This window comes from Metopolophium dirhodum, chromosome 9 (assembly GCF_019925205.1).
Source record: "Metopolophium dirhodum isolate CAU chromosome 9, ASM1992520v1, whole genome shotgun sequence".
NCBI classification, from domain to species: Eukaryota; Metazoa; Arthropoda; class Insecta; order Hemiptera; family Aphididae; genus Metopolophium; species Metopolophium dirhodum.
In genome coordinates this window covers 8,353,599-8,366,758 of record NC_083568.1, presented here as the reverse complement: position 1 = coordinate 8,366,758, position 13,160 = coordinate 8,353,599, and the positions used below count along the sequence as shown (strand labels likewise).

Sequence of the window (13,160 nt, the reverse complement as noted above, 5' to 3'; positions counted from 1 at the left end):
TCTTGCCAAAATATGAGTACACAACTACCTTTTGTCTAATATTAATATACTATCTACAAATGAAAATAGTTTTACCAAACGTGTGGTAGTCACTGGTAGAGTACTGATATATGGTCGGTGTGGGGTGCATGCCCCCCCCCCCCACATTATTTTTTTCACAATGATTTCAGGCGTGTACCCATAAACTTTTTTAGGACTAAATCACTGCTCTTATACCTTATAGGTAATGATATGGTCTATGACAGTATACGGATACGGTTTTAACTTTTAGAGTCCAATACTTCATACCCTATAGGGCAGGGATGGTGTACCTTTCTGTACCTACACGTGTATGGTGTATCAAATAAAAATGTTGGCTGGTTTTTATTTGCCTTGCGTGTCAACTAATTTGATGACCCTTTTTTTAAATTTAAAAATTCCTTCATCCATTGTTTGAACGATAAAAATACCGGTTGAGTGTGTCACTAAAATAGAGTGCGCCAGTCATAGGTTCGCCATCTCTGCCCTAGGGTGGCCCAATCAGCTGATCAAGTGTCGCTTCTATTTTTTTTTTTATATAATATATTTTTCTGTGCCTATAATACATATCTTCTAAGGCCGTGGGCCGTGGTCCGTGACTTAAAGTATTATCTATAGCGATCACGACTGTAGATAGTACTATAGCATTTAAGATATACTTAAGTACTAGGCTCAGGTCGTATACAATATGGATGGAGGAGCCATGCCTATCTCGCACGTGTAAACAGAGTACCTTATTCTGTGTATGTGACGAGCACGATTAAAGTGTTCTATGATAAAAAATTAAAGATATCTTGAATCGTGATGACAAGTCACTGTATTAGAGTCCAATCGTCGCATATTTAGCCGTCGGTCGCTGAATGATTTATGTTTATATATCATATCAAATCAAATAGATAAATATGCGACGATTATTTACACGCGCTGATGTGCTTCAAATTATCGGGAGTATATAGGTTCATCACAGTATTCCACGGTTGTATACTTATATCCAGTATATAATGGTTAGTCTGTGGTTACATCCATAAATTAAAATATAAGGAATAGAGGAAATATAAAAAAAATATTTTATAGTATAATCACAGATTTTCATATAATCTGTGCTGTATAATTTAAGTAGGGGAACTTTGTTACTTTACCGGACACCCTTTTTTTGCAATTTTTTATTTTTAGACTTGTGTAGTTAACTATACTGAAAACGATAGTGTCATAGTGAAGTCAGAATTTGGCAGTCGGACCTAGTTTCGAAGTTATGACCTAATGAAGTTTGAGATTTATACGCATTCGCGCATCACACAATATAGGTATGTAGTTTTTAGTAAAGTTAACTACGTAAACCTAAAAAAAAAAAATGTATAAACAAAGGGTGTCCTCTGTCAGGTAAAGTAAAAAAATACCCTAATCACATAAATAAATAAAATATAAACATTACAGATAAATTCTTATCTCTAATCGTGATTACGACCAATCAGGGGGAAGGATGTATAGAAAAGATAATGGCAGCCGGCAGGCAGGACGTGAAATTGTGAAAATCTAAAATAATATTATAGGTATAGGTTGTTCGAAGTTTTACATCAGACGTGTAAATAGCAACTGCCTTTTATAGTATATGATGGCATCCCTTGGGAAAGTCTTGTGTGGTACGTTTTTCACCAACACCAGTCTACGGGTGTTGAGATGTTACCCGATGTGCGCAGGTAAACGGTATTTAAGTCAATCGAAAAACGTCAATAACCTAAATCTTCAGACATGCAGGATACCGGTGGTAAGGACGAATTAATTTTATATTTGAAGTTCTGCGCGGTGACGAGATGTACATGTTTGTTATACGAGTGAGGTACTCACTCACTAGTTAATTTATGATTCATATGCTGGAGCTGATATAGTGGTCGATGGTATTCAGACACGACGGGAGCCAGTCGATTGTCTCCGGTTGAAGTAGAAACTAGAGTGCTGAAAGTGTGCAACCAGCAGCGTGCCAAGAGGGATGGGAGGTTGTGGGTTATACCCCTCCCCCCCATTGACCCATAAATCCCTTTATCTGTGCCTTTAGTACTACCCCCCCCTCCCCCCCAACACATTTAAATGTATTATTACTTATGACATCCCCCCATTGAAATTTCCTGTGCACGCCATTGTGTGCAACGTGTATGATAAAAGTCACTGCTGACAAGGTATGTAAATTGTATTTAATTATATTTTCAGACGGTTATGCGGCATTACAGTGTCAAGCCACCGATGACTATTGAACAAATTAAAAAACGTATCCTATTAGTATTACAATTGTACGACAAGGTCAATCCAGATAAGGTATGCACAGTTTAATGACAACAACTAGGCATTTAATTGAGTTGAAAAGCTACCTCCATTTGAACATTCATTCTTAAATATCAGAATGAGAATGAATTACTTTAAGATATATTTAGCCCCTTTGCTTTTGAATGCCTATTATGCAATTAAAATGTGAACAGTACAACAATGATAATACAAACATAAAAAATAACCTTAAATTGTTGTTTTCATATTTTACTTACTTAATTTAAAAAAAAAATATATTATTATTTTAAGTATGATATAATTTTTTATTAAATTGATTGATTTTCAATAATTTCAGCTTAGTCTTGAATCACATTTTATCAATGATCTTGGATTAGATTCATTAGATCACGTTGAAGTTATCATGGCCATAGAAGATGAATTTGGTACCTATATAAATTATTTTCATTTTACACAAAATACAAATACTAATTTTTTTCTTATTAAATTACAGGTTTTGAAATACCGGATGAAGATGCCGAAAAGTTGCATAAACCTAAAGATATTGTGCAATATGTGTGTGACCGTGAAGATATTTATGATTAAATCATTCAGTCCTATATATGTATAATATCTAAATGTACTAAATGTAGTTTTTCCAATTATTATAACAACTCATTGGAACAGCAACACTGGTTTGTTATTTTTTAAAAAATAAGTATAGTAAGTTTTTAAAAACTTTATTTGTCTTAAATAGGTAATTTTTTTTCTATTATTATTATTATTATTAATATTATTTAGTTATAAACAAACCTAGTTTATTTTTTATAAAAATTCTTTGTAGTATTAAAACACCCAATAAACATACATTTTGTGTATAACTCCAAGAATAAATTTTTATGCCTGAGATCAAAAATTTCTCATTTAGCTAATTTAGTGAAAGTTTTTGAAAAACTGTTGTATTCTATTTTTAGTTATTTTACTTACATAAGCCAATATTACGGCTGAAAAGAAGGAGGTAAATGGTACAGTTATAATAATTATTAATTGGATACAATAATGCATAGACATCCCTATCATTAATAATGATAAATAATGACAGATGAATGCAATAATTCCAAAAATTATTTCTTGAAAAATAATTATAAATTAAATTTGGTACTTATCTTATATTATATATTCACAAATTATGATTTATGTTTTATGTTTTATAATACATACAAAAATTGATAATCTAACAAGTGTCTCAATATGTTTAGATAACAAAAAAGTTGCAATAATGACTATTGTCATGAAACAGCCATTAACACTCATTGTAAGTTATTGTTTTATTTTAAAACTACTTGGAATCTGCAAAAAAATATTTATCAGGCTATAGATAAAATAAGATAATATATATTATTATTAGGGAACAGATTTAAATGCTCAAAAATACAATTCAATGCATTCATACCAAAATATTTTTTTTAAAAATACTGTTAAAATTATTTTTAACATTGAAAAAATTTGTAATAATATAATAATTATTATTATCTATAGCTGTGTTATCAACTAACAATAAATTGTTTATTAAACTAATAACCCAAATCAGTAAACACTATCTATCACACGTCACACGTCACACTCAGAATATATTAAAATGCACAATTCCTAATTTTTTTTAACATTACAATATATACTTAATATTAGTCATAGCCATAGGCATTACTAAAGTCTATAGCCATTATACTATAGTATAATATGTTCTGACATTAAACATAAACATTTATAAATATTATGTTTCCATTATCCCTAAAGGCTATAAAGTAAAATGTATAGTTTAATATTATCAATTAAAAATCTATGACTATATTCAAATATGTAAACACTATAAATATTAGTTATACTTATATTATTAGTATTGTTATATTCTGTGGTTCAATGTTACATAAATAATAAATTTCATGTGTATCTGTTCAAATGTAATCACTGAAATCTGAAACTTAATGGAGGCAATACAAAATTAGAATCCATTGCATTCTACATGCAATATACATTACTATAAAATATCTTAGAGCTAAAAACAATTTGTTTCATTTTTATGAAACACTTCTTAATCATTGTATGATTAGGATAATCTTATACCTGCATTTTTATATACTTTATAAGTTTCAAGTACCCACAAATAATATTTTTATAGTACAACTAAGTAACTAAAATTGTAATTATCTGTTAAAAATATTAAATTTTATCCAAATTTGAACTTATACTATCAATAATAAAAAGGTAGGCAAGTTGGTACTCCTCTGCTGTACAGTAGGTTACAAGTGGGTCATTGCAATGGATGGTGTTACATTTAAATTCAATGGTATAATTATAATATTATTGTATAAGAAAAAACTAATCTGAGTAAAGACAGGTCAGTCAGCCTATGTTATATTGATATTACTAAGTATATTTGATGATATTATTGTGAATAAAGTAATTTATAATTTATATAACCTATTTACATGGAACCTTATTTTAAATTTTCAATCTTTACCTATAAAATTTGAACATTTAAAATTTTTAACTACAAAATAATTATTACATTTTGTAGAAATTTGTACTTTCAATGCTTACAAAAAAAAAATGTGCCTATATAATGTCCGTAAACAGCTCAAAAAGAGTCAAAATATTTTCAAAATTTTATGGTATATAGAAAATGAAAATATAAACATTCAGTAAAATTTTCATGTATCTACAGTTATTCGTTTTTGAATAACAATAAAATAAAACCGCTACATGAGAAATCGAGTGAATATCCAATATTGTGAAAATATGAACTTCAAACGCTCGTAAAAATTTAATTTGACTTTCTTATAGACATTTTTTTTTTGATAAAAGTAGATAATCTTGTGAGGAATCTTGTATTACATTTTAAAACCTAAGATTAAAAAAAAAATTTAATGAATTCTCAGCTCAAAATAATTTGCTAATATTCGTGCAATATTGTCAATATTTGAACTTTAAATGCTTATAAAAAAAAACTGTGACTAAAGATTCTTAATAATTTTCAAATATCATTGTAATATAGTAGGAGTCTTGTATTAAATTTTCAAGCTTTTTTACCCAACAAATAAAGTTTTATTGACATCCATAGAAAAAAAGACTAATAAAATTGGAAACTGAAAATATTCCTAAACAGTTCAAAACAAATCAAAATATTTTTAAAATTTTATCATGTCTAGAAAATGCAAATATAAACAACCATTGAAAATTTCATGACTATACGTTCATTTGTTTTAGGGTTACACCAAAAACTGAAATTCGATTTTGTCAAAAACCTCCCAAAAGTACCAACTAGGGTATACACTTTCCCATCGAACAAGATACTGTTGAAGAAAATCGAAGCAGTTTTACTGCCCCAAACCCATTTAATGATAGACACAAAAAAAAAATTTAATGATTTCAGCGCTATCAGTGGTTTTATTAGCGTCACATCACAGAATATATGAAATAATAATAATTTGAAATTTCATATATTCTGTGGTCAGTGGTCACATCTTGTATCTCAGTCCATATTTTATACAGATGGCGTTGCAAACTCTCGATTATCATAATATCATTGCGACCCACAGAATTTGCCTCTTGTACATATTTTTGAGGCCACTTTGATACCAAATTGTATTGTTACTGTTCTTTGAAGATACCTAAATCTTAGCCCGTGTCCCGTGATATTAATTCATAGATAATATATAAATTATTTATATTTCTATGTATAGTGGCGATATTACCACAGATGATCATATAATCTGTGATATTACTCTATGGGTGAAGAGCACGGCTATAGATAACGCTTGTCACTTTTTATATTAGCGGCAAGGTGTTCAATACACCAGCAGCTTGGTCCTTGATTTGCGGTTTCAAAATTTCATATTTATTATTCATAATATATTTTCGATATCAATCATACTAATTATTAATTTAAAGTCTAAACTGTTCTGGGCGTGAAAATAGCTACGGAGCAGCGAGTAGTGTGGAGTACCAGCACGTGGAGGAGTACCGTTTTAAGTCATGTCTAAGTACAACGCCAGTAAGTTGAGGCAAATGAAGCAAGGCGTGGAGAAAATACAACACGGTAAGTTGCGGACAAACATACCGGCCGGCATGGCTACACCGGGCCCTCCTCTCGGGCCCATGTTGGGCTGCAGGGGCATCAACATTACAGCGTTCTGCAAGGACTTCAACGAGAAGACCAAAGACATAAAAGAAGGCATACCCTTGCCGACACGGGTGCACGTCAATCCCGACCGCAGCTATCAGATATCTATTACAAAACCTCCTTCCATGTACTACCTGAAACAAGCTGCGGGCATACAGAAAGGAGCCATGAACCCCCTGAAGGAGACGGCCGGAATGCTTACGCTCAAACATGTGTACGAAATTGCATTGATAAAGCAGACTGACGAGAACCTAGAGTTTAGAAATCTAGAAGAAATATGCAACATGTTAATTTCTACTGCCAGGTCATTGGGCATCAAAGTAGTCAAGGATTTGAACGCTGAGGAGTATCAACAATTCTTAGAAGAAAGAAAGATTGTGTTGGAAGAACGAAAACGAGAATTGCAAGAACTGAAAGAAGCAAAAATGTTAAGAACGGCATAAATAATTAGTTAATCATCATTGTTAGAAGTATGTACCAATAAAAGATAGTTGTACCTATGTAAACTCACTGCGTACTTACATTTACTTAAACATTTTTTTTTCTATTACAGACAAGACCATATCTATAAATTTTGTTTTCAAATGTTTTTTAATTGACATAACTATAGTGTAGACATGTATCCCAAAATGTCATTAACATAAGGATAAAAGTGGTGAACTGCATAATAACCAACAAAGAAAGTTAATGTTACAGTTTTTGTCAACTATAAAAAAGTGTAAGTTAAATTAGACACAAATGTGACCATACAATAATGACGATTTCTGATCTGGTTAACTTGTGAAAAATTTCATTGTATGACTATAGCAGAATAAACTGAACTTAACATCGCCAGCTTTACAACTGCAGGTACCTAAGTTGTATTTCATGGTATATATTTTAATATTGTAATTTGTTGCTGTAATGGGTAATGAATTATAATTTTTTTTTTAAATGTTGTTAAATGTATTAAACACAATTAGAGCATTTTACTGAAATAAATTATTAGACCCAAAATTATCTTAGACGGTTACCTAAACTTGTTATTTTAAAAATAAAAATTACAAACAGGCTAATGACCTCAGCTGTTGAAGCCTTACTCTTAATAAAAAAAAAAAAAAATTACAAACTACTATAGCCAATTACACAATAAATATCATGTATAGGAGTATTTATAATTAATATTTAAATACTCATACAATTTTTATGTATTATAATAAATAATATACTATTTATTTTTAAACAAAAATTAGATTGTTTTATTCATGAAATTTTCATTTCAAGTTAGAAAAGATCTTTCCAGATCTAATGAAAATATATATTTATAACTTAGAATACATAAAAAAGACCATATTAATAAAAAAATATATCGGCTACAGCTTCGATTTTAGGAATATTAATGTTTGCTATAAACTGTGTAAAACAGAAATAACAAAATACAAATTAGTGTAAGGCATACTCAAAATTATTATAGTATTTTTTTAATGTAATTTAACAATATTAATAAAAGTACATTTGATAATAGATATTAATTATTTTAAGTTTAAATTAATTAATTCCAAGCAATTTATTATAAACTTTATTGTAAAGAATTAATAAAATAGAAACAATATAATAAACTTTGTGCACATATTATTTTGTGTACAAAATAAAATAATTTTTGAATTTTTATAGATACTATTTTGTATATATTTATATTATACATAAATACATAATATGCTTAATACAATATTTATATTAATATTGGCGCTTATTGCTCAAAAATGATTTATGTTAATCGGATAATATTAATTAATATTAACATTGAGGTTTGATATAAAATATAAAGTATATTGATATCAATCTATCATATTAATTATATTATTCTATTCTGTGATAGTTGTAAACCATTAATTGGATTTATATAGAATATAGATACATATTGTATTGGATCCTAATTTAATTTAACTAAATTCAAAAACATAAAAACTAGTAGCCAATTTACAAACTGTAATCCATGATTAATAATTTCCATCTATTGTTTCATTTTCTTTAGGTTTGTAAAGACTATAAAGTATAAACCGATTTACGTAACCAGTACACACAGATATTTTTATTTGATTAAAACTACAAAAAACAAAAATATAGATTTTAATGAATGGTCAATTGTAATTTGAAGTATTTGTAAGAAATATATATATGTATTTTTTTAATAAGTCTAGCTGTGGTGAAAAAATACACAATAAAATTGAATAAAAGCTACAGAAACAAATAAGGAAGATTTTGTATAAATTAAATATTGAAATAATGGGAAGCTAGATATTAAATAAAATAAAAATGTATATTCCTTACAACTTCCTGGTTCATGGCACTAAATTAATTACAGTTCTACCACAGTTCTCCATCTTTTTCTTTAGCTGGAACTTCTATTACTCTAGGTTTATCTATTATTCGAGCAGTGCGATTGCCTTTCTCCACGATACCTATGATCCATGCCTGATACCCTTCTACTTTTTCAATATCTTTGCAATATGCTGCAGCTTGTTCTCTTGGCAAGCAAATTAAAAGTCCACCTGATGTCTCTGCTGAATGACCTTGTAACAATTGGAACATATTGCCACAAGCTTTTGCTACTGATGCCATTTTGGCAATTACTGGAAGATTGTGAATGACAAACGATACTTCATTCTTTTGATGTTTTGCTAATGTTTGGGCATGACCTAATAGCCCAAATCCAGTGACGTCTGTTGCACCATGAGCATTGTATTTGTGCATCAATTTGGCTGCAGTTTTATTTAAACGAGCCATTGAGTCCATAGAACGTTGATAAGCTTTCCTCACATCTTCTTCTGAAACAATTAGTTTTATTCGATTCCATTTATCTTGTTGATCAACCCATTGATGTGCATTTACAGCTACCTGTGTTCCAAGAGGTTTGGTCAATACAAGAACATCACCAACTACAGCGTTGTCTGGTATGATAAATTCGTTTGGTTGACATACAGTAGTTGCAACACCTCCAATGGTACACCATGGATTTACAACAGTCTGTCCACCCGTCACTGTAGTACCAGCTTCAAAAGCTGTTTCTTTAAAACCTTTCATTATTAACGGTATCACAACATCTCGTTCTTTTTCAGTCATTTTGGTCGATACAGATAGTAACATGAGCATATTGTCACATTCGGTCACGCCCATGGCATACAGGTCGCTCAGTACGTTGGAACAGGCAATTTTGCCCATGACAAATGGATCATCAACAAGTGGATAAAAGTAATCGGTCGTCTGCACTAGCGACAGGCCACCGTGCCTAATGGGTACAACGGCTGCGTCCATCCCAATACCAATTTTGGTCATGGTCATGTGCATGAAGTGCGATTGTTCGCCATGACCGTTTTCATCCTGCTGGAACCCCTCCAGAAGCTTGTTGAGTACTTCTTGGGGAACTTTGCACCCCCGTCCTTTGAGGTCAGCGAACCTGGTCAACTTAAAGTGTGGGTCCAAGTCGTGGATGAGCGGGTCGAATGGTCGGCGCAGCGGTATCTGATCGTTCTGTGCCAGCTCGAGCCGCACCATCGCCACATTGTCCTGGGCAATGTTTGTGTGTATATAATCGCCCATCGTCCTATTACACACAAGCAAACAACGGTTAGAGGTAGGTAAACAAAGGTAGGCACAACGATATCAGTTCGGCAGACAGCAGCACGACGGCTGAGGCCTCGACCACTACTGTAAGAGCCTATCGAGAAACGGCAAAGCGTCAGTGCATCGTCCCGGCCCACATTGTTTCGCGCGTGTACGCTATGTCCACCGCCGACGGTATTTTATGCAGCAATTATGTTGTTACGGCGCACTTACGTTTAGGTGTTGTGACTTGTGACGCCCAAGTGCGCGAACCGGCGTATTAACCGTCCCGACCAGCAAGTCTTCCGTCGCCACCAGTGACCAGCGGGATCGTAAATTGAAATTTACAAATTTACCGGGAAACAAGTATAAAGTACCAACAAAACTTGGTGGTAAAAGATTAATTTTGTAAAGCAGCAATCAATGAATTTCACAAACACAACCCCAAACAAAACAAACGACAACGTAGCTCCTGAACGCGGTCGCGTTTGCCATCATCCCGTTGATTGTCGACAGTGTGACCGTCATGCGGCGACGACGGACCGGCCACACGGTAGTTCCGGCGGCCGTACTGTCTACACGCGGCACGAGCGCGCCAAACACGCGCTTGTTCAAAATTACGTCGTTCGTTTTGTGTTCGAACGATGACGTCTGACGGCCGCGGCATTGACCTCTGCAGGACGGACGACGATTAAGAAAAGCACGTTCCGTTTACGATAAAATGAATGCCGAGTGGCATGCGATTTGATATTTTCTAGACCACTTCGCGTAGACGTAGACGTATATTTTAATATTATAGACGATAGGTATATTATAGTTATTTAATTGTTAAAATGTCTTATTAAACAGTAGGCAAGCAGTAAGCGCACAATAAACCAAAATAAATTGCAATCATATTTTGATAAACTCAATCATGTGTGATTATGGGGCTACAAATGTACAAAATTAATAATATGTACGATCTTACGAAATTCGAATAAACGTTATTTTTATCCAGAGATATGTAATGGCGTAATTGGAGGAAAACAAACTATGGATAGTGGAACAAAATATCATATTATATTTTACTACCGAAGGTGTAAAATAACACGTATATTAATACTAGGTATACTATATATAGTTTTTTTTTAAAAATTATTTTTTGCTAAACTGTATGGGTTATTATGGTTATATTATTATAGCTTACATTATGACTTATATTCTATTAATGTATTTAATTTAATGCAAAGTATTCTCTATCAGTCTATCGCATTACTTATCTAATCTTGCATACCGTTTTTACGTAGGTTTTCGCCGCCTTGGGCATGCGTATAATACCAAAAAGTTAAATCTTCCATTCGTTTAACAATATTAATATTAAGTACACACTACACCTAGACCTATAGGTACAAGTTCTGTCCATACCAAGTACCTACTGCCATAACTTTTTTATAAATTGTCCATTGTTTATAATTTATCTCAATATATGAACAGTTGTACGTAACGTCACATAATTATTACTTATTAATTATATCCATTAATATCCACATTTAGGCCACCGAGCGTATATTACATGTTTATTTGGCAATTTACACATTTATCAATACAATACATGCGAATATGCGATCGTAATTTACACGATAATTTTTAGCCATAGAGTCTAAATATGTTTTTTTTTATAGGAATATTAATAATTAAGTCATGGATTTATGAAGATTATTAAATACTTTCACTTCACGAATACAATTATATTATTCATCTTGGTACGTTTTACTTACTATGTAGCCATGTAGGTCAAGTGTTAAAAACTCACTATTTGAAAATCACGTAGGTAAATAATAAGCGAAATATGAGTCAATATTAACACAGATTAAATGAAATTTATTTTCATTTAATCTGTGATATTAATAACATAAACATAAAATAATATTATATGCCATAAGAATAACGTATTATAGTAAAAATTCGAATTTTGTGATTACCTTCAATTTTGATTGACGTTTTTTTTTTTTTTATTTTTTTTTTTTTTTTTACCAGATAAATCACATGATTAAAATAGTACCTGGGTTCAGCAATCAATTTATATAATAATAAATAATGTATTAATGTGGTTCGTAAAGATAAATACTGAAATGTAATGACATATTATGTTTTTAGTTTTTACTACTGAAAGTATCCATACATTTTAAAATTGTTTTCATATTCCCTTTGAAAACATTTTACGCTTCAGATTCAAATTATTGCAAAATAAATCTCATATAACATTTCTTGAAAAATAATAAGCTATACCTAATCTAAAGACTTCAAAACACTAAATGGTTAATATGGTTATAAAACTAACTGAAATTGTTTTTTTTCTTAATATGTAATTTGACTACATTGACTGCGTGTTTCAGTGTTTGTAATATGTATATGTACCTAATGTAAATGGAGTGTTCTGTAAATAAATATAAATAAACAAGTTTTTTAAAAAAAAATATGTATAGTGTTGTTGTAACATTTATAAACTACATTTTACTCTAGGTTTTACTATTTCGTTATTTTTTTGTGTGAGAAAAAATTTTACAGAACAATATTTATGAATTTTATCGCTATATTTTTTTTAAAAGGATGACGTCAGCGTAATATTTGTTTTCTCTCTACTCACGCGCCACAGGACGAAACGCATTCAAGTAAAAATTTTTTTTATGATTTTTGAGTAATTTAAAATTTTAGAATATAAAATCATGAATCACCTATAACTAAATTTATAGAGAATAATATTTTTTGAGGGTTTGACATAATATTATCGGTTTTATATTAAATTATTATTTGACTAGGTATTTAAAAATAAAAATAAATTATTTTATATTTTAATGGATATTAATTGTTTTGAGTCTTTGAGACAATATTTAGACAAATGTAGACGTCAAAACAACAAAAATATTATTCTCTATTATTTTTTTAATGCATGATTTTACTCTAAGATTACTCAAAAACATAAAACAAATAATTGTGTACGATTGCACGAATGGGTTTTGTCTATATTATGCGTGGGCCACAATGAGTAAACAAAATACAAATAGTTTAATATAACATTTTTTAACAAAACGAGTTGTCCATATTTTACAGTGAAAATAGCAATGCATTTTCCAAATGTAAT

General features: G+C 30.7%; 3 protein-coding genes across 3 annotated transcripts; 2 read left to right on the top strand and 1 right to left on the bottom strand.

Moving 5' to 3' along the window:
- The first annotated feature begins 1,502 nt into the window (after nucleotides 1-1,502).
- LOC132951999 (acyl carrier protein, mitochondrial-like) lies at nucleotides 1,503-2,964 on the top strand. The gene is made up of 4 exons (XM_061024101.1): nucleotides 1,503-1,783; nucleotides 2,224-2,328; nucleotides 2,633-2,720; nucleotides 2,789-2,964. Exons 1-4 carry the CDS (start codon nucleotides 1,628-1,630, stop codon nucleotides 2,878-2,880), a joined length of 441 nt encoding a protein of 146 aa, XP_060880084.1. The 5' UTR covers nucleotides 1,503-1,627; the 3' UTR covers nucleotides 2,881-2,964.
- Nucleotides 2,965-5,994: 3,030 nt separating this feature from the next.
- Nucleotides 5,995-8,300, top strand: LOC132952040 (large ribosomal subunit protein uL11m). Its single transcript, XM_061024165.1, has 2 exons — nucleotides 5,995-6,927; nucleotides 7,011-8,300. The coding sequence occupies exon 1, from the start codon at nucleotides 6,310-6,312 to the stop codon at nucleotides 6,898-6,900; it is 591 nt and encodes a 196-aa protein (XP_060880148.1). The 5' UTR covers nucleotides 5,995-6,309; the 3' UTR covers nucleotides 6,901-6,927; nucleotides 7,011-8,300.
- Nucleotides 8,301-8,506: 206 nt separating this feature from the next.
- On the bottom strand, nucleotides 8,507-10,539 carry LOC132952039 (inactive selenide, water dikinase-like protein). Its single transcript, XM_061024164.1, has 2 exons — nucleotides 10,274-10,539; nucleotides 8,507-10,040 (listed from the first exon to the last, which is right to left on the bottom strand). Exon 2 carries the CDS (start codon nucleotides 10,034-10,036, stop codon nucleotides 8,804-8,806), a length of 1,233 nt encoding a protein of 410 aa, XP_060880147.1. The 5' UTR covers nucleotides 10,037-10,040; nucleotides 10,274-10,539; the 3' UTR covers nucleotides 8,507-8,803.
- Between the last annotated feature and the right edge of the window lie 2,621 nt (nucleotides 10,540-13,160).